Source organism: Ictidomys tridecemlineatus, chromosome 12 (assembly GCF_052094955.1).
Source record: "Ictidomys tridecemlineatus isolate mIctTri1 chromosome 12, mIctTri1.hap1, whole genome shotgun sequence".
Taxonomy (NCBI): Eukaryota; Metazoa; Chordata; class Mammalia; order Rodentia; family Sciuridae; genus Ictidomys; species Ictidomys tridecemlineatus.
Genome location: NC_135488.1, coordinates 36,532,079 through 36,553,146, shown reverse-complemented (window position 1 = coordinate 36,553,146; position 21,068 = coordinate 36,532,079). Strand labels below are relative to the sequence as shown.

General features: G+C 46.4%; 1 protein-coding gene, 1 non-coding gene and 1 pseudogene across 3 annotated transcripts in view; 2 read left to right on the top strand and 1 right to left on the bottom strand.

Annotated features, from left to right (window-relative positions):
- Window positions 1-2,291: 2,291 nt before the first annotated feature.
- Ncaph (non-SMC condensin I complex subunit H) overlaps window positions 2,292-21,068 on the bottom strand; it is a 34,872-nt gene continuing 16,095 nt past the window's right edge. For both annotated transcript variants that reach the window (XM_040270743.2, XM_040270742.2), the window contains exons 10-18: window positions 17,277-17,425; window positions 16,580-16,686; window positions 15,900-16,022; window positions 13,570-13,680; window positions 12,889-13,071; window positions 7,669-7,785; window positions 6,201-6,292; window positions 5,795-5,870; window positions 2,292-2,658 (exon numbers count right to left, since the gene is read on the bottom strand). In XM_040270743.2, the coding sequence (XP_040126677.2) occupies window positions 2,599-2,658; window positions 5,795-5,870; window positions 6,201-6,292; window positions 7,669-7,785; window positions 12,889-13,071; window positions 13,570-13,680; window positions 15,900-16,022; window positions 16,580-16,686; window positions 17,277-17,425 (1,018 nt within the window). In that variant the 3' untranslated portion in view covers window positions 2,292-2,598. The remainder of the gene's footprint in view (window positions 2,659-5,794; window positions 5,871-6,200; window positions 6,293-7,668; window positions 7,786-12,888; window positions 13,072-13,569; window positions 13,681-15,899; window positions 16,023-16,579; window positions 16,687-17,276; window positions 17,426-21,068) is intronic.
- On the top strand, window positions 12,692-12,767 carry Trnaa-ugc (transfer RNA alanine (anticodon UGC)). The gene has a single exon. It is a non-coding gene; the product is annotated as a tRNA-Ala (tRNA).
- LOC101960826 (RNA-binding protein 3 pseudogene) lies at window positions 18,360-19,060 on the top strand (annotated as a pseudogene).

Below are 21,068 nucleotides of genomic sequence, written 5' to 3'. Positions count from 1 at the left end.
ACAGTTGGTGGCTGTCAGCAGAGGTCAGCATCCTCCTAGCGTGAAGGATGCGAAGCTTGAGGGCTGAACCTGGGCAAAGTAACTGCTTTTCAGTTACTTCTTCTGAAAATACGAGCACCTTCAGAAGAACTTGACGGTACTCACACACTGCATTTTATCTATAATATCCAAGTTTCAAACAAAAATGACTAAACCTGCAAAGAGAAACATAAGCATGAACTTTATATTCAGCAAAAAGCTACCAAATGATGCTACAAGGCTCAGGTGTAGGAAACAGCAAAGACTTCAGAGTTGCTATTATAAGCATGTTCAATGAATTTAAAATACAAATAATTGCTGGGTGCAGTGGCACATGCCTGTAATCCCAGAAGCTCAGCAGGATCACAAAGTTCAAAGCCAGCCTCAGCAAAAGGAAGGCACTAAGCAACTCAGTGAGACCCTGTTTCTAAATAAAATACAAAATAGGGCTCGGGATGTGGCTCAGTGGTCGAGTGGCCCTGAATTCAATCCCTGGTACCAAAAAACAAAACAAACAAATACCAAATAATTAAAGGAAAACATGCAATCTATGAAGAAATTGGGAATATAAAGAGAAATAAAAACCTTAAAATGAAAATCCTATGGTTGAAAACTCTAGTAACTGAAATGAAGATTTTGCCACGTGAGCTTGTCTTGGTGTGTTCAGGCCGCTATACTAGAAGAACAGTAGAAACTTAAGGCTCGCAGTTGTGGAGGCTGGAAGTCTATTATGGAGGCACCAGCAAATTCGCTGGCTGGAAAAGTCTGTTTCCTGTTCACAGATGGCACCTTCTTCTTCTTCTTCTTCTTTTTTTTTTTAATATTTTAAAAATGTTGATGGACTTTTATTTTATTCATTTATTTTTATGTGGTGCTGGGAATTGAACCCGGTGCCTCACACGTGCTAGGCAAGCACTCTGCCACTGAGCCCCAGATGCACCTTCTTGCTGTGTTCCCACTTCCTGGCGAACTTTTGGGTCTCTTCTATAAGGGCAACAATCCCGGTCACCAGGGGCGCCACCTCCTGAGCTGTGCACTTGCACAGTGCACACCTAACACTGCTGTCTGGGCCAGGTTTCCACAACGTGGTTTCTGGAGCAGACACATTCAGACCTCAGTGCCCACTTTCTTGGGTTTCCTGTTATATGGGGCCAGACTCACTGTACAGGACGCAGCAAGCATGTAAATGAGGGAAGCTTGGGAGAAGCAGGTGGAGGGAAAAGAAAGGGGAGTCATGAAAGAAGCTGGCAGTAGGGCAGGGGAGAGAGAGAGGGAGGAAGAGAGGGAGAGGGAGAGGGAGAGGGAGAGAGAGAGAGACAGACAGACAGACACAGGCAGCTCAGGCTCAGCCCAGCAGGCACTCTGAGGGTGTGTGTGGCGGGGGAGGACGTTAGTTCTACTCCCAGAATTACAAAGCAAGTGAGCAGTTCAAGACACCTGGCAGGGCAATGTGCTGGAGTCCCCAACCCCACAGGTCCAGTGGGTCTTTGCCCCCATGGCACGGTGGCCTTTTCTATGTAGCACGTTCACAAGCCCCTAGCCAACTCAGTGGAGCTGAATGGGCAAGACCTCAAATACGATCTGGAAAGCACATCCCTGAGGCAAGGGGACTGTGATGTGGCTTTGGCAGAGGAGCAAGCTATTATCAGGAATAATCGCCAGTTACACACTCCACCACTCCTGGCCTGGAGTCCGAGATCTCGGCTCTGCTAGTGAGAGGTGACGGGTGCTGGTGCATACCTGGGCCTGGCCCAGTCGAGGTTACTGGAATCAATACCAGTCTCGTTCCAAATTGCAAAAGAAGTCCCCAAGAGCAGGGGAAGAAATTTTGCATTGGTGGGCACGTGGACTCTGGGGAGCTGGGCGCTCAACTCTGGCACTGATCTTCATCCATGGCTGAGCGCGTGCCCAGGAAAGAGGACTCTGCAGCCATACCCCAGTCGAGGCCAAGCTCTGACAGGTAGCCAGCCGCCCCTGTGTTCCCTGTTCCTCCTGGGCACACCCAGATGATGTCAGTCCCTTTCCCACAGGGATGCAGAGAAGCAAATGAGGGGCCCACAGAAGGGGTCAGTGAGCACCCAGCTGTCATCAACCACTGTCACCATCTTTTAGTAGAGTCATGATTTTAAACACCAACCTCATCTTTCCTCCAGGCCACCTGGCCTGTCCTTCAGCGCTCCTGCCTCACACCAAAATGTGGGTGGCTGGACCACCGGGAGCATTCTCCGTGGGTAATGCCAGGTCTCATGCTGATGTCAAATATCCAGGGCACATTTTGCGAGAATGATTTTATTTTTAAGCATCGTATATACATTTATAAGTGTATATCTGGTGTGTTCTATGTACACAGATTAGGCAGCTCTTCAGGGACAACATTGAGTGCCTACTGAAAAATAATTTTCTACAAGAGTAAAGTGTGGAAGATCACAGACCAATTTAGGAGACTAAAACTACACACGGACATAAAGAGCAGATTTGGCTCCAGCTTGGTACAAACCCTGGCATCTTCCTCCACTGGAGTGGAGATGTCCTGGCCACCGAGGGGATGATGGGCCTCCAGCTGCCACCTCCACAGGACACTTAGTCTCCTTGCCTCACAAGAACATCAGAAAGATCCTCTGTTCCTTCTAGCTTTAGGTTCTGAGGGAAGATCAAGCCAGATGTTGGTATACTGAGAATAAAGAATCATGAATTAAAATCTAATTGCAGTGACAAGATAGTGATTACAAAGAACAAGGTCTGTCCCACAGTCAGAGGACAATTAAACCACGGCAAGTGTAATTTGATGATCGAGTTGGTTCCTGGTCCTTACCACCTGCAGGGGACAAAGCAGAAAGCCAGCCTTCTCTGGCTCTGGTTCCTGCAACACCATCACTGCAAAGGGCCCATGATCTGGGCTACGCACCTTAAAGGAGCCGAGGGAAGCAGAAGGGAGGCCACCAGGATCCATGACATGCCACCTGCACCTCCTCCAGCACCCGCTGCCGCACAATCCGTCTCTGCCTCAGCCGTGGCAGCCATCCTGCTCCCGTCTGCACAGGCCACCCCAACTCTCCTCCCACCCATCACCCATCTTCTCTCACCTCCATCCCAGATAGCTTTTCCCTCAGACCTAAATGACTGTCCAAAGCCTTTCCTACCTAATGTCACTAACATCCCTGCCCCTGTGCACTGAGAGGCGGAGCTTAGATCACACCTTGCAGGATCTCAGCCAGGATCTGCAAGTCACTCAGGTTAAGCTCACCAGCCAGCCCTGGAGGCAGAGGGCCCAGTCCATCCCCCACCCCGAGCCCCACCACACTGTGTGTCTGAGGGGAGGCTTTACCAGGGTGGTAGATGAAGAGTCCAGAGGCAGAAAGCTAGAGAACAGCCAAGGTCACACTCTGCTGTGAAGGGTTTTGAGAATGTTCCTCTGGGTATCTCTAAGCTCTGAGTTATCACAGACCCTATGGACTACCGTCGTAAATGTCACGGCCAATGTTACAAACTTAATCTCAAAAGTCCAAAGCCAGGCCCCAGCACACTGCACAAAGCCTGGGAGGGAGCAGAGCTGGGGGCAGAGCAGTGGGGGCCGCAGCGACCCAGTCAGAAGTGCTGCCCACCATAAAGCTGCTCTCCAGGGAAGGGCAGATTTCTGGGCAGACGCTCGGCCTAGGACTGATCCTTGGACTGGGGCAATTGGGTGAAATCAGTAACACTCTTGTGTTTTTGAGATGGAGTCTCACTGTGGTGCCCAACTGGCCTCAAACTCCTGAGCTCAAGCTAGCCTCCCCCCTCAGCCTCCTGATGGGGACTGGAGGCTGCTAAGCTTTTCAATGGGACTCAGAAGGGTTTCTGGGCCTGGGAGGCAGCCTCTGCTCTAGGATCCTGGGTGCTGGAAGGACACATCCAGTAGATCCGCAGGTGCTTCCCTCCAAGGAGACAGGCAGGATGAGATTCTAGCCCCGCCTGACCAGCCCAGCCACGACGCTTTTCAATGTCAGACAAGTGGTTTGCTGCCCTCAGATGGGGAATCCTCCTCAGAGCCACATGCAGATTTCTTACTGGAGAAATGGTAACTATGTATCTGTTGTTTTCTTCACAAGCTTCCATCTGACATTAGATAGCTCAGAATGTATCAGGACAAATTTCCCAGAACACCTCTCACAACCTGGGGCAGGTCCGGAGTGACTGCCACCCTTCCCTTCACAGGCTTCTGAACAGGACACAGCACCTCTCCACAGAACCAGTCGCCATCCGCTGTATTCCCACCCAGCAGCCACGGGAGTTCAATGCTCCCCGGGTGATGGCCATCCAAAGGGGCTGGGTGCATCATCAGTCCCTCTTGGGAGCTAAGCTGGGTTCTTCTGTTCAGGCCTCAGTTTTGTTTTGTTTTGTTTCTGAAGTGTGGGAGACTGAACCCAGGGGTGTTCTACCACTGAGCTACATCCCCAGCCCTTTCTGTGGTTTGAGTCAGGGTCCCACCAAGTTGCCTAGCCTGGCCTTGAAGATCCACCCACTCCAGCCTCCCAAGTATCTCAGATCATTCATGAGTGTGTACCCTGCACCCAGCTCAGTGGCTATGGAGCAACAGGCAGCACTGCTGGTTAGCCCTGGAGACAAGCAGGGCTCAGGCCTGGCTCAGGCTCTCCTGAGCTTTTCCGGTTCTCCACTTGAAACCACAACTAGCTCTGCCAACTGGATAGTTTCCTCTTCAGTGAGGTCGTGAGCTTAGGAATGAGCAAGAGAAAAACAGGCCCAGACTTCCAGTGGCGGTGCACCTGGGGTGGGGGCAGCTGCACTGCCAGGCACCCCGACCCTAAAGGGGAGCTCTCTCTGGCCTGGGCACGGAGCCAATCCTCGAGGCTCATTTCACAAGACCAAAGGTCACATGTTGGCATGCAGGAGAGCTTGGGTGCCTCCTCCACACCCCACTTGTGCTGTCATTCCACTAAAATCTAACGGCCCCTCCCAACCACACTTCAGTGTTCTGACCAGCACCACCCTCCAGGGTCCACCACTCCCTTGGGCAGGGCACTATCCTAAAGGAGGTTTAGAGGCCGAGGTGGTGGGACACGAGGACACCTGTGGCACCCCAGCCCAGGAGTGGTGTCACCTCACATGCCATGTCCCAGCCTATAGCCCTGGCCATGCCAAAATTCATGGGTGTGGACCAGCTGGCAGGGGACCAGGATGCCAAGGGTCCAGCAGTGCCCAAGCTGTGGGCTTGAGAAGATGGCACCCTCTGCTCTCGACTCCCCAGCTGCCTAGCTGCAGCCAGTGTGGCACAAACAGGAGCCTGCCATGCTGAGCCAGGGGCACCTGAGAACCCCTGCTCGTGACAGAGAGCTCCTTCCCAGGCCTCCTCGCTGTGCTCAGCTCCACTCTCCTGGCCATTCCCCCATGTTTGCCCCTTCCTGCGGTGGCTTCCTGTCACTGTCACCATGTTCCTGCTATGTCTTCCACATGTCCTGACTCTGGCTCTGAGAGGGGCTGGCTTTGAAGTGTTTAACGCCCAGTGAAGGACACAGCATTTATGTTCCTGGGGACAGGGACTGCTCACGATTTCATCACGAGACTTCCCCATTTGTGCCCTCAGCACTGTTTCCACTGCAGGTCAGATCTGATGGCCTTTGGTGTGGATTCAGGTGTCTGGTTAATCCTCTGAACTGAAGGTGCGGTGTAATCAGGATCCCCGACCGTCGCCCATGGGAGAGCTCATGAGAAGCCCCCCACCCCCACTCCGCGTCACAGAAACAGCACACTCAGGCTCTCCGCGCTGCGCCGGGTGACCTACCTTCTCATTGGCTAAGTGCAGGAGGCAGGCAAAGGCCAGAGGTATAGAGAGGTTCTGGGCCATGAGGGGAGGCAGGCTGGAAAAGAGAGGCAGTGTTTAGTAGGTCCCTGCTTTCCGTGGGTAGGAACGACAGACAGATACGATGACAACACTACCGAGACCCAGAAACATGTCAACTGCATCCTAGAAGCAGGTTTTCTAGTTTTGTATTTGGAAATAAAATATCTTCTGTCGCACTCCAGCCACTGGCAAGGAGAAGGGGCTTTTAATGTTGGTTTCCAACGTGGAGCGGACGCAGCAGCTACTATGGAGAAACACCCCCGGCAGGCTGTGAGCAGAGGGCCTTCCCCAAACTGCCCCGCCAAGCACTCAGCCCCTGTGGGCCCCCAAGTTTGCCAGCACACACCTTTTCTGCAGGTCCCTTGTGAGCCCGCTCAGCATCTTCTTGTTAGCCACTTCTACCAAGGCCTCTTCCTTTCTGGTCTCACTATGGTTTGCCTGATAGAAGAAGCATATTTAGAGATCAGATGTTAAAGGCTGGCTCACTTTTTTTTTTTTTCTAATTTTTGTGATACGGCGGGGTATGCAGTCCAAGAACTCATACTCTATCGCTGAGCCACATCCCCAGCCCTTTTTATTTCTCATTTTGAGACAGGGTCTCTCTAAGTTGCCCAGGCTGCCTTGAAGATCCTCCTGCCTCAGCCTCCCAAGTTCTGGGATTACAGGTGTGCACCACCGTGCCCAGCCATAGCTTGGATCTTAATGTTCACCGGAAGGTCAAAGTATTAATATTCCCAGGTTCACTCTACTGGACATGGTGGAGACTTTTAGAGGGGGGCTAGTGGGAGACCTTCAGGACTTTAGGACATGCCTTTGAAGGACACTGGAATCCTAAGCCCTATTCTTTCTCTTGTTCACATTCCAGCCACAAGGTGAGAGGTCTGCTCCACCATATGCCTGGCCCTGATACGCCACCATGACCCAAAGCAATGGGGCCAACCTACTGTGGACAGAACCTCTAAAACTGTGAGTCAAAAGAAAACCTGTGTCTTCACAAGTTGATTATCTCAGGCATCTGTTACAATGGTGAAAAACTGACTAATACAGTGAAACTTTTGGATATATTCACAACTACATACATTTTTCACTTCTTAGCAAGGAGAAGGTATGAAAAGGAGGCTGAATTCTTAGGGTTCAGAATATTCCCTGAGTAAGCAAGATCCAGAAGCGGAGGAAAGCAGACTAGCTGAGAGTTAAACTGACCTGGACCAAGTTAATCAAGGCTTCAACTTGGTCTAAAGGAGAAACAGAATCTGACAGCATGATTATTTTTCTACTACTTTCCCACCCACAATACATTCCCTAAATCAGAAGTATAAGATCAGGGATGGGGCTGTGGCTCAGTGGTAGAGCTCCTGCCTATCATGTGTAAGGCACTGGGTTTGATCTTCAGCACCACATTAAAAAAATAAATAAAATAAGGGTATTATGTCCATCTGCAACTTAAAAAAGTATTAGATCAAAATAGTGAATAGCACCTGAAATATGGTTATGATTTATCCTCCCAAAAGGTCACATTTCAACCTAAATTGCTGCCAGCAGTGAATGGATGCTCATTTGCTCCTCTTGGCAGCACTGGTCAATGGCTACACAGCTGCTATGTGACAGCCACATCCCAGGGGCCAGCTTGCCCTCTGAACTGTCTTTTGTGTGGCCTGCTTGGGTCCACTTTATTCACAGGTGTGAGGTCTTCCCTGTGCTCTCAGTGCATCTCTGCCGTGAAACCACTGACCACTCCCAAGCATCCTGGAGCCACAGATGTCAGCCCTCCTGCCCATAGGCTGGGCTCCTAGAGAGCCACGGAGCACCGTTACCTCTGCGTCTGCCTCCTTACTGGAGAACTCTGTCAGCAAACGCCACATGTTCTGCTTCAACTTCTTCATGTCCATCTTTTTGGCAGTCTTGGCATAATGAATTTCAATTTTATTTACCTGAAATAAGCACATGACAAAGTAAAACTAAGCAGAAGATAAAAACATTTATAAGCTGGGCACAGTGGAATATGCCTGTAATCCCAGTTTCTTGGGAGGCTGAGGCAGGATTGCAAATAAATACTAGGCCAAACCTGGTCAACTTAGTGAAACCCTATCTCAAAAAATAAAAAGGGCTGAGGGTGTAGCTCTGTGGCAGAGCACCCCTGGGCTCAATCCGGGGGTGGGGGTGGGACGACAAATTTACTATCAGTTTACTGCAAAATAAGTCTGATAGCCAGGCATGGTGGTGCAAACCTGTAATCCAGCAGCTCGGGAGGCTGAGACAGGAGGATCATGAGTTCAAAACCAGCCACTGCAAAAGCAAGGTGCTAAGCAACTCAGCAAGACCCTGTCTCTAAATAAAATACAAAATAGGGCTGGGGATGTGGCTCAGTGATCGAGTGTCCCTGAGTTCAATCCCTGGTACCACCCCCCCAACCCCCAGCCAAGGGGGGGAAAAAAAAAAAACCACCAAGTCTGGTGTTCAAATAAAGCAGGAATCCAGTTTTGCCTAGTCCTCTTTGGACACGGTAAAACCCAGTCCCTCAAGTCAAAGCCAAATTCTTTTCAATCAAGACTAATCTACATGGGTAGACACATAAACAACATGATAAAGCAAGGGAACAAATCGCCTCAAACAAACTAAGATACTCCAATAACAGAATCCATTGACACCACCATGGAAGAAATGTCAGGGAAGGAGTTTACAATGTATAGAGTTAAATTGGTCTGCAAAGTAAAGGACGGTATAAGAAATGAAATCAGAGAGAAAATACAGGAAGAGAAAGATCACTTCAGTAAAAAGGCAAAGATTGTGGAAAAAAAAAAAATCCCCCAAAATCAAAAAACACAGAAATCCTTGAAATGAAGAAAACCATAAGCCAAATTAAGCCAAATTAAAAATTCAATAGACGGGCTGAGGATGTGGCTCAAGCAGTAGCGTGCTCGCCTGGCATGCGTGCAGCCCGGGTTCGATCCTCAGCACCACATACAAAGATATTGTGTCTGCCAAAAACTAGAAAAATAAATATTAAAAAAATTCTTTCGGAAAAAAAAAATTAAAAATTCAATAGAAAGCATTACCAACAGACTAGGCCACTGGAAGACAGAACCTCAGGCAATGAAGACAAAATATGTAATCTTAAAACAGAGTTGACCACGGAGAGACGATGTTAACAAACCATGAACAGAACTTCCAAGAACTATGGGATAACATGAAAAGACCAAATTTACAATTTATGGGGATAGATGAAGACGTGGAGACACAAACCAAAGGAATGTACAATCCTACAATGGGGGAAACCCTTTACAAAGGGGGAACCAATTCATATCTCAGCTGATTCTCAACCCAGACCCTCAAAGCTAAGAGGTCCTGGAATAACATATACCAAGCTCTGAAAGAAAATGAATGCCACTAAGAATTCTATATCCAGCAAAATAAGGCTTCAGATTTAAAGATGAACAAAAACTTTCCATGGTAAACAAAAATTAAAAGAATTTACAACTAAGAAGCCTGTACTACATAACATTCTTAACAAAATATTTCTTGAAGATGAAGTTAAAAAAAAAAAGGAACAGGGGCTGGGGATGTGGCTCAAGCGGTAGCGCGCTCGCCTGGCATGCGTGCGGCCCGGGTTCGATCCTCAGCACCACATACCAACAAAGATGTTGTGTCCGCCGAGAACTAAAAATAAATATTAAAAATTCTCTCTCTCTCTCTCTCTCTCTCTCCCCTCTCTCACTCTCTCTTAAAAAAAAAAAAAAAAAAAAAAAAGGAACAGTGAAAACCAGCAAAGGGAAGACTAAAGAAACAATCAACCACAGGAGAAACTAATTAAAAACAAAAACTATGGGCTGGGGATGTGGCTCAAGCGGTAGCGCGCTCGCCTGGCATGTGTGCGGCCCGGGTTCGATCCTCAGCACCACATACCAACAAAGATGTTGTGTCCGCCAAGAACTAAACAATAAATGTTAAAAATTCTCTCTCTCTCTCTTTCTCTCTCTCCCCTCTCTCACTCTCTCTTTAAAAAAAAAAAAAAAAAAAACTAGAAATAAACCCAATGACCAGGAATATAAATCATATCGCAATCATAACCTTAAATTTTAATGGCCCAAACTCATCCATCGAAAGACACAGACTGGAAGATTGGATTAAAAAAGATCCAGGACTGGGGCTGCAGCTCAGTGGTAGGGCACTTGCCTAGTACTTGTGAGGCACTGAGTTTGATCCTCTCCACCACATAAAACTAACTAACTATGGGGCTGGGGATGTGGCTCAAGCGGTAGCGCGCTCGCCTAGCGTGCATGCGGCCCGGGTTCGATCCTCAGCACCACATACAAACGAAGATGTTGTGTCCGCAGAGAACTAAGAAAAAATGAATAAATGTTAAAATTCTCTCTTTCTCTCTGTCCCCCTCTCTCTCTCACTTTCTCTTAAAAAAAAAAAAAACTAACTATGTATTGTGTCCATTTACAACTAAAAAATATTTAAAGAGTATAACCTTGTTAGAGTTAGGTTTAGGAAAAAAAAAAAAAAGACCCAACAATATGCTGTCTCCAAGAGACTCACCTCATAGGCAAAAACTAAAGGTGAAAGAAGGGAAAAACCCTATCACTCACATGAACTTCGTAAACAGGCAGGGTCTCTATCCTCACATCAGATAAGTGGACTTCAAGCCAAATTTAATCAGAGGGGACAAAGAAGGACATTTCATACTGCTTACGGGAATTATACATCAACAAGACATAACAATTGTAAATATTTATGCCCCAAACAATGGAGCATCTACATACATAAACACAAACCCTTCTCAATCTCAAGAATCAAATGGACCACAACACAATAATACTGGGTGACTTTAACATGCCCCTGTCACCACTGGATAGATCCTCCAAACAAAAACTAAATAAAGAAGTTATATAAGTAAAAAATATGATTGATAATTTAGACTTAACAGACATATGTGGACTATTTCATCCATCAATGACTAAATACACTTTCTTCTCAGCAGCACACGGATCCCTCTCTAACACAGACCATGTTACCTAAGCTATCACATATGCTGGCATGCAATAGTAATATTACCTTAACATATTTTTAGCATCTATAGGTTATTTTGAAAGCTCCCTTTCCGTTGATATAAATTTTTATGTTTTTGCTTTTTTCTTAATTAGACTTGTTTGATTTTTATCAAATTTTAGCTGTTTTATTTCTTCTCTATTCCATATATTTCTGTTCCTATTCTTTTTCTTTTTAAATACTTAGTTTTACTCATTTATTTCTATGTGGTGCTGAGGATGGAACCCAGTGCCTCACATGTGCTGGGCAAGCACTCTGCCACTGAGCTTCAGCCCCAGTTCCTATTCTTATTTTTTCCTTTCTATTATATAATTTGAAAATAATTTGACTGTTATTCTAGCTTTTTATACAAGTACTTTAAATTACAAATGTTCATCTGAGTACCGTTTCATCCCAGAAATACTTATATTTTAAGCCTTAATTATCACTCATTTCAAAGCACTTTTTATTTACTTTTCTTACGTTTTCTTTCTTGACCTCTTATATATATATATATGTGTGCCATTTAATTTTGAAATAGTTGACATGTGGGGGTGGGGTATTATAGATCCTAAAGTGATTGATTTTTAATGTAATAAATCATGCAAGAAACAATCCACATGATTTCAAATTAAAAAAAAATAATGGAAATGCTTTTTATATTGACTGTATTGGTTATATACATGTCAAAACTGATCAAACTGCATACTTCAAATATGTGCATTTATTGTTCTTCAATTTTACCCCAATAAAAGAAAAACAAATAAACAAAAGGCTAATCTACATTGGGGGAAGGAAAAGGGAAGGATCACGAGTTAAAATCCATCATCATGCACATATAAGTTTGTAGGGATGAACCCTACACTATGTGTAACTATAAGGCTCTGAAAGAAAAAGAAAGAAAAGAGCCGGGTGCAGTGGGGCACGCCTATAATCCCAGCGGCTCAGGAAGCTGAGGCAGGAGGATCACAAGTTCAAAGCCAGCCTCAGCAAGGCAAGGTGCTAAGCAACTCAGTGAGAACCTATCTCTAAATAAAATACAAAGTAGGGCTGAGGATGTGGCCCAGTGCCCCCGAGTTCAATCCCAGATACCCATCCCCCCCACCTCCCGCAAATAAAAACAGTCAATCTCAAAGCATTAAAAAAATTAAAAAAGACTAATCTACATTACCACTAACCTGTAATTCAAGTACAGAGACACGTGGGTCAGGAATTAACAGATGCACAAGCCAGCGCCCCCTCCTCCCACAGATAAGAGCACAGCATGGGGTGATTTAATTTAATGTGACAAGAGGTGACAAGACTTTAGGGTCCACACAGCTATCCCCCTGTACGTGCAGTCTGCAGCCTTCACTCACATGCTCCACTGGGTGATCAGCTTGCTAGACTTGAGGAACTGGGGCATGGCTCAATGGCAGAGCATTGGCCCTGGGTCCCACCCCAGCACCACAGACACAAACAACAACAAAGTAAAAGTAAATAAATATTAGAAATCAATTAAAGAAAAGGACTTTAGAGAAAAGAACGCTGGAGAAACCTATTTGGCACCAGCTTACTCCTTAGGACTCTAAAGACTCTGTCATTCAGAGAGCCACAGATTGTAAATGAAAATGGGAGAAAAAAAAATCAGGCCCAGGCTGATGTGATTCATGTAAAGAAGCAAATTAGGAGATGGGGGTGTTGCTCAGTGGTAGAGAACTGGGTTCGACCCTGAGCACCATTAAAAAATAAATAAATAAATAAAAATAAAAGTACTGTGTTCATCTACAACTAAAAATTATATATATATATATATATATAAAAGATGGTGGGGATATAGCTCAGTTGGTAGAGTGTTTGCCTTGCATGCACAAGGCCCTGGGTTCAATCCCCAGCACCACCAAAAAATACAAATAAAATAAAGGTATTATGTCCATGTACAACTTAAAAAAAAAAAAAAAGCAGCAGCAGCAAATTAAGTAGATTTCAGACACACAATGCACTTCTCAACTGCTTCGCCTCACCTTCTGAGGCTCAGCCACCAGGTTGGACTCCCCATACGTTGTGATATCTGCTTCATGGCCTTCAGAAGCGTCTTCGTTTTCTTGTGATGTCTTAGGTGTGTGGCAGGGATTGGATGTGTGGTCAAAGGTCCCAACGTCTCCTGAACATAAGTCATCTGACTCTTCATAATCACTGTCAGCAGCCTGGACAAGGATAAAGCTCTTCAAGTTTAGGGGAAATGTCTGGGGCATAGAAATAGCCCTGAAACAGATTCCTCATGAGGGAGGCAAGAACTAGTCGAGAAGTGGTGAAGCAGGTCACGTCAGACAGACCTTTAGCTCCTTCTTGTTTCACACAAACCCTGCTAGGGACATGTCTCTTATCAGCCTAAGACCCCCAGAACAGGAGTTCAATATCACATGGCTGCGGTGCCCCTGTAGCATCCAGCCAATATAGGACCTCATTTTACAGAAAGCACCCTGGAACGCTGAAGGCATGATCTGTAACCCTCACCAACATAACATAGGGAGGGGGCGGGGGGGGGGGTAGCTCAGGAGCAGAGGGACCACCTAGCATGGACGAGCCCCTGGGTCTCATCCCCAGCAACGCCAAAAACAAAAATCAAAAAACAGTGGGGGGTGGTGAGATGGGAAGAAAGCACCCTCCACTTAGAAGCAAGGACAGAGCTGTCCCCACTTTACCTGTAGTCCAGGACAAAAGTTGGAGGTGTCATTAGGGTTGTTGTAATCATAGTCTTCAATTTCTTCATAATGCTCAGTCTCTGCCTTCTGGCCTGGGGCCATCTTTAATAACTAAAATTAAAAAAAGAACAAATTCAAAATCAAGTCCTAGAAAGGCAGCTAATGCACCAGGTTGGAGAAATAAAGTTTACATCCCATGATCCATCTCCTATAATTCCCTGGTTCTAGAGCTAGAAGGGCCCTGACAGGTCCCCTAGTCCAGCAACTCTCAACTGCCACAGCCAGCCTGGGGCACAGGGCTCAGAGCCTCCAATCCAATGGGAGGAGCTCCATTTCTGGTCTGCAATTATGTCTTCTGCACAATTAAAAAAAAAAAATGGTTATTCACTAAAAACAAAAGTTGGAAACCCTGCCTGCAGATTTCTGAAGGAATAATCCTGGTATGGCTGCACGAACAGTGCGTCTATACCATGCAAAATGCGCACTCCATTTATGTACGACGAAGTGAAATGTATTCTGTGTCATATACAACTAAGTAGAACAAATTAAAAAAAAAAGAATAATTCTGAGAGAAAACATATGATCACAATTCACAGGCAGCCTGACCCACCCCTGGAGGGCAACCCTGTTCCCTAGACAGCAACAGTGAGAGCATCTAGCTCTTTCCCTGACTGCATCCACAGGATCTTGCTCAGCCTTCCGGAGCTTCACAGAACGGAGCCACAGCCTTCCCAACCACTGGTCTTTACTCCAGTGGTTTTCAGCTGGGATATACGTCTCTCAGGTGAGAAAAATGCTGGGGGAGGTGTGTTCAGTTTACAAAAGCACACTGAATATTTTAGTATAATTCTATGTTTTGAAAACATCCACAAAAACTCAAGTGTTTTTGTTATACATCCAAAAATTATATTAAATGACAAAATATTTACTAACTTAAGAAACATCCACTTTCTTGCACTGTCCCTCACATGACACAACTCCTTCTCCACTTAGAACACCCCCTCTTTGGGCACAGCTGGCCTGTCCCTGCCAAGCTTCCAGGGCCTAAGAGTCCTTTTCCTGGGGGGCTCTGCTGGGAAGGGGGAGATCTCCATCGCCTGTTGCTCTGTGCACCAGGGAATGGATTCCTGAGGATGGGCAGGAACACAGGCTCTTTCCTCTATAAGGAACAATTATGGAGAAAAACAAAACAGCAAACAGTCCTCAATCATGGTGACTTCCTTCTTCACTCTTCTCCACTCTTCCCACTGAGTAGAGTCAGTCAGGGAAGTGGATACAGTCAGGGAAAGAGCTAGATGCATCTCATTAAGCAAATCTTGCCTAGTCCATTATCAAAAGGTTTCACAAAAAGGTCTGGAGGGAGAGGAGGTGGCTTATGGCCAGTTCCTTCACGAGGGTCCTGTCCAGTGGTGAACCTGTACTGCACCTGCCTTGGCTCGGCCTCAAACCCCTCTCGTCCACAGGGCCTTGCTGAACCTCAACCCCAGTTGCTTCTGGGACCTGAGGAGTGCTGACCCCCGCCCCCAGCCTCCCCACTGTCACCACTTTGCTCCTTTCTGTGTGTAAGAACATTTCTGCTGAGTGGACAATAGTGACCAGAAAGAAAAATACATCATGGCTGGTCTGTAAAAGCAGAATGTGAGACATCAGTGGATTCAGGGAAATACACGTACATGTATACATAACACTGAGGTTGTAGAGAAACAGGCAAACGAAAGAGAGGAAACTACAAACTGCTCCTACTACTGACATCACTAGAGAAGGACAATCAGGAATGCAGGTGGGCAGAGGGGCAAATGAAATGAAGCTTCACATGGCCACTGCTGGGTTCCCCTGACCACAAGGGCATGCATTTGTCACTAGCACCGTGAGAAAAGTCATAGGTAAATAATGTGGAGAGAAAGCCAAGCACAACCCAGGTGGTCCAGAGGTGCTGGGAACAGTCAGGGCAGAATGTGTAGCCCTAGGGAACTTCCTAGGGATGTGGCCCCAGGTGGCATCATGCCTGTGCTGCTACACCTGGACCATGAGCAAGGCAACGTGGACTGCACAGAGTACCTGCAGGGTGGATCCGAACTCCAACAAGAGCACGAGAGCATAGAGAAACAAGAATTTCTGAACCCCGCCACGACTCCCTATTGCTCACCCCACGCGCTGTTTTGCGCTCGAGCTAAGCAGGCATCTCCAGACTTTGGTGTGCATCTCCCCCACAGGCCCCTCACCCACCCGTCTCTGAGGCACTGCCAACTGCCCCACCCATCACTGGCCACTGAGGGCCCTCAGGAGGCTTGATGCTGACCGTGGCTGCAGGCTGCCGACGGTGGTCTTACCCTTAAACCTGGTTTGAGGTGCAGCTGGACCAGCGTGTTGATCTCGTAGTGGAAATCTGTAGGAAGAGTGGTGGCTCTCCAGTTCTGGTTCTCCAAAGTGGACTTGGTCAGAACAGTTGCAGCCTATTAATTTAAAAAATATATAAATCTTGTTTTTAGGCATTTTTAATAACGGTCAAATATCTTTGTGATTGTTTTGTTTGGGTTTTTGGCACTGGGGATTGAATCCAGGGATGCTTTTACCCTTGAACTACATCCCCAGCCCTTTTTTCATTTTGAAACAAGGTCTTACTAAGTTGCTGAGGCTGGCCTGGAACTTGCCATCCTCCTGTCTCAGCCTCTGGAATTGCTGGGATTATAGGCGTGCACTACCACACCAGTTTCTTTTTGGTTTTCTTGAAAGGAGCTTAGGAAGGGCTGGGCAGTATTAATCTATCATCAGAGAGCCCCTGGTTCTGTATAAAGAGTGGTTTTTGATAGATTATTCTCTTTACTCTAAACTCAATTCTTTCTGCCATTGAGTTTGGGTCTATTTCTCAACAGTCCCTTCAAGGAACAAAGAAGAATGAAACTATTTAACAGTTAAATTTATAATAAGTTTTCAAAATCACATCAAAAACAGAAAGAGGAGTGCAAATAATAATTTAAGAAAACACAATGCCAGCAAATCCAGCACAAACCTTTGTTTTTCGAAAGTATACATCAAAATCAATATCATCATCAAAGTCCACTTCAAAATCTTTCTTTGAATTCTTCTTCTTGTTCTCTGATTGGGAAACAGCATCTTCTATAGAAAACATAGATGTCAATGTCACCTGTGGCCAAATCATTTCATCTTACAAACTCTATGGATAGTCTTATGGCATCTGCAAATGACATCGCAACTGCAGTCAGAATACTCCTTCACACAGCTCATTTCTATCCTAAACTTAGAATTTGTGTTTTGGTTAACACATCCAAAATGTATGCTAAGTTCCTTCCAATCTACAAGGCCAAACACAGAAGGCTGGCAGGTGCTTCGAGGGCTGCACAGGGCCTGGTGGTTATTCTGCTGTGTGCAGTCATGCCAACACTAGCAGGCAGAGCGACATCCCGAGCCCAGCTCTCCTGACATGGTTATCACTCTCCCCATCGAGTCCCAGTTCCTCGTGCAGGAACTGGCCATAAGCCACCTCCTCTCCCTCCAGCCCTTTCTGTGAACCCTTCATCCCAGGCCAGGCCAGCTGCCTGCAACCAGGAGGCTGGCTCCTCTGTGCGTTTCTACAGCTCGTTGGGAGGCAATGAAGACAGTGCTTGACATTTCCTTTCCTTGGCTAGTGCTGAGCGGCTGCCATCTACTCTGCATCTTGTCTTAAAGTTCCACCTAGTTGTACGCACGTTTGTGTCGAGGTCTAAAGCGCCAGTGATCTGGGCCAGCCCACATCTTCATGGTCCGGGGACTAAAATAGGAATATTCTCCAGGTTTCATTGAGAGAAGAGGGCACATGGTCTGGATGTCTCCGTCCCCAAGGGAAATCATTTCTTCCCTGTAATGCACATGAAATCCTATTTGCACAACAATAGTACATGCAGTACAATGCTGTATTTACATACAAAGCAGGTCCTTGGAGACACACTTTTCTGCAAATGAGCATTTCTAGGGCTAAGTCCAATATAAACACTTCATCATTAACAATCCCTTAGTTTTATTTCAAGTACTTCTGCTTCTCTTACTTTGATAATATATACATATTTTTAATATTTGTATCTATATAAGAGTTTCATAAATGCTAACCTACTCCTTTGAGAGACCATCACACAGAAGTACAGAGAAATCAAGTTTCTATACACGGACAATGCAGCTGGCATAATGCCAGAGCAGGGAGCCGACGTGCCAGCAGAACCTGACTTGGGGTCTTTGCACACACAAGGCTTCCTGCCGTGCAAGATGACCAGTGTTTGTTAATTCTTCACCATTAATCAGCGTTCAGGAGACACTGCTGTGCTCCTACTCACAGTGAAATAAATATTATTCCAATTTACTTTTAGCTCCGCAAAAGCTTTGGCGACCCCCTTCATAACCTGTTAGTTCACACAGCTTTACTCTTGGCTGTATGGGGTGGGTCTACGTGTCCTGCCAACATGGCAGTGGGGGTTGGTTTGGTTTTTCACCTTTGGAAGAGGACTAAATATGTGAGAGAGCTTTCTCAGGGCTCCGTAGGGCTGGGAAGCATTCAGTGCTGCCGCACTGCCTTCTAACAGTAAAGGCAGCCAGGAGGCTTCAGATCTGGCTTTACACTAGTGTCGAACCATTCTCTTTTAAAATAAGCCCTGAAGAGTACATGAATAAAAGCTTTAAGTGGACATTAGCCTTACATTCACAATCTTTAAAAAATATAGGAGCTTTTTTGCCATCCTCTTGTCTATGTTCTGTTCTGCCTTTCACTCTTTTTTCTCACTTCTCCAACGTCTTTTACTTCTACCACCTTCACTGTTTTTTCCACCCTGCAGGACTCAAATTCACTGCCATGTCTTCTGAAGAAGGGAAGCTGTTCGTGGGAGGACTCAACTTCACTACTGATGAGCAGGCGCTGGAAGACCACTTCAGCAGCTTTGGGCCTATTTCTGAGGTGGTTGTTGTCAAGGATCGGGAGACTAAGTGATCCTGGGGTTTTGGCTTCATCACCTTCACCAATCCAGAACTTGCCTCAGATGCCATGAAAGCCATGAATGGAGAGTCCCTGGAGGGTCGGCAGATCCGGGTGGACCATGCAGGCAAGTCTGCCCGGGGCACCAGGGGGGGTGCCTTTGGGGCCCATGGGTGTGGTCGCAGCTACTCTAGAGGTGGCAGGGACCAGGGCTATGGGAGTGGCCGGTATGACAGTCGACCTGGAGGTTATGGATATGGATACGGACGGTCCCGAGACTATAGTGGCAGAAGCCAGCGTGGCTATGACCACTACTCAGGAGGAAATTATCGAGACAACTATGACAACTGAGTCGAGGCATGCACACGTTAAGTAGATACACAAGGAATAACACTTCTGATCCAGGATCGTCCTTCCAAATCGCTGTATTTATAAAGATTTTTGGAGCTGCACTGAAACATCTGTTTTAATACATCGACTTCTATTTTTCAATTTAGTTCCCAAGGTAGCTTGTTAAAAGACCTTTTAAAAAGCTCCATGTAAAATTTTTTTCTCATTTAAAGACAAATTACAGCACATTTGTTAGTCCCCCAGGTATTTCTCTTTTTACCAAGTTTTTAGTTTGGGCTCTCAGGATCATTGCTTCTGGCAAAAGGAAAAGTTTAGCCAGACCAATTTTTTAAAGCTAAAGTTGGGGCATTTTAAAAACTTGTACACAATGTTTATCATGACTAGAAAGCAATTTCTAAATGTACCTATAAACAATCACCACCCTGATTATACAGACAAGCCTCTTTAAAATGTTTGTGAATTTTTTTTAATGCTGGAAGAAAAAATATTCTGTTGTGTCTCTTATAGTGTTTAGGATATTCTTCACAGAACTGATTAAAAATATGAAACCTGTAAAAAAAATAAATAAATAAAAAATAAAAAAATAAAAAATATAGGAAACTGTATTCACATATTTATCATGTATTTAAAACTTAATTTAAAAAATTAAAATAAACTTGCTGGGTGCAGTGACCATACCCATAATCCCTGAGACATGGGAGGCTGAGGCAGGAGGATTGCAAGTTCAAGGCTAGCCTCAGCAATTTAGCAAGACCCTAAGCAACTTAGTGAGCCCCTATCTCAAAAATCAATAATTTAAAAGGGCCAGGGAGGGCTGGGGTTGTGGCTCAGCAGTAGAGCACTCGCCTCACATATGCGAGACCCTAGGTTTGATCCTTACCACCACGTAAAAATAAATAAGTGAAATAAAGGTACTGTATCCAACTACAACTAAAAAATAAATATTAAAAGGGGGGGCAGGGTTATGAGATATGGCTCAATGGTAAAGTGCCCTGGGTTCAGGCCCTAGTACCCCCCCAAAAAAATTTAATTAAAAAAATTACATGTCTAGTGTGTCTAGTTATAAGTTTGTGCTGCACAAACCTGCTGCCTCGCTTATGCCATCAAGTAACGAATGTGCTGTGTGATCAACTCTAGGCAGAAAGTGCTTCAGGAGCATCTCCTGGACATTCTGCTGCTAGTTTTGGTGTTGGACATTTACAGGCAAAGGTTATGGGGAGCTTGGCTCTCTTCCAGAGAGTCTGGACCAAGGCTGCACAGAGACCCGAGGGCTCCCTGAGCTCACTCACTCAACAATTCCTTCACCCTGCTGCCCAGCCTCATCCTGCAGCAACTGACCACCAAGCCCATGGTCTGCCCATTTCTCAAGGCCTGCCCCTCTGAACTTCTCCAACCCTTCCAGGAAGACTCTCTTCTGGCTCCTCCTCCAACATCTGGGCCTCCTTCCCTGCAGCCCTGGTCGGTCCTACCAGCAGCAGGCTGAAGGGCTCCTCCCACTGGGAAGGAGGCTCGGGCCAGCCTGGCTGCACCTCACTCTTCCACACACAGTACACGCACTCTGCATCAGCACCAGCTAGGTCTGCAGCCACTGTCGGCACATTCTACAAGCACACTGCCCCAGAGGGGCCAGCTGGAGAGCACGCAGCCCCACTGTGCAGAAGGAGGGGTCACCGAGCTGCTCACAGGCACCCAGTGCTTTCACAGGCGAGTCCTCGGCAGAGGCTGTGCAGAAAGCTCTGCTTCTGACTCCGGGCACAGCTGTTGCCACCCACGCCACCCACGGGCATCCCACTTGACAAGGTGTTTACCATCCAGCCCCGCCCCCGCCACTCGAGCTGGAGGCCCTTGAAGACCTCCGGGCACACTGCAGAACCCTGAGTGCACAACAGTCACCTGGAGAGGTGTCTGATGCAGTGATTCCCTGTCAGGTGCTCTGCATGGAGCCTGCCACCCGGAGCTCACTGTGTACAGCAGGCATGGGACAAATGCACGGATGGTGACCAGCTCCACCCCATTACGTCACCTCAGACTCTGTGTCCTCATCTGTAACATGGGCACAGCAGGACCTAGTGACAAGACTGAGAAGGACTTCACTTTATTTATCGTATAAATGGTGTGAATAACGCACGTGAGGCACTGGCATGCCCAATATGACTATTATCGCCCAGTCCCAGCCCTTCATTTTATGGAT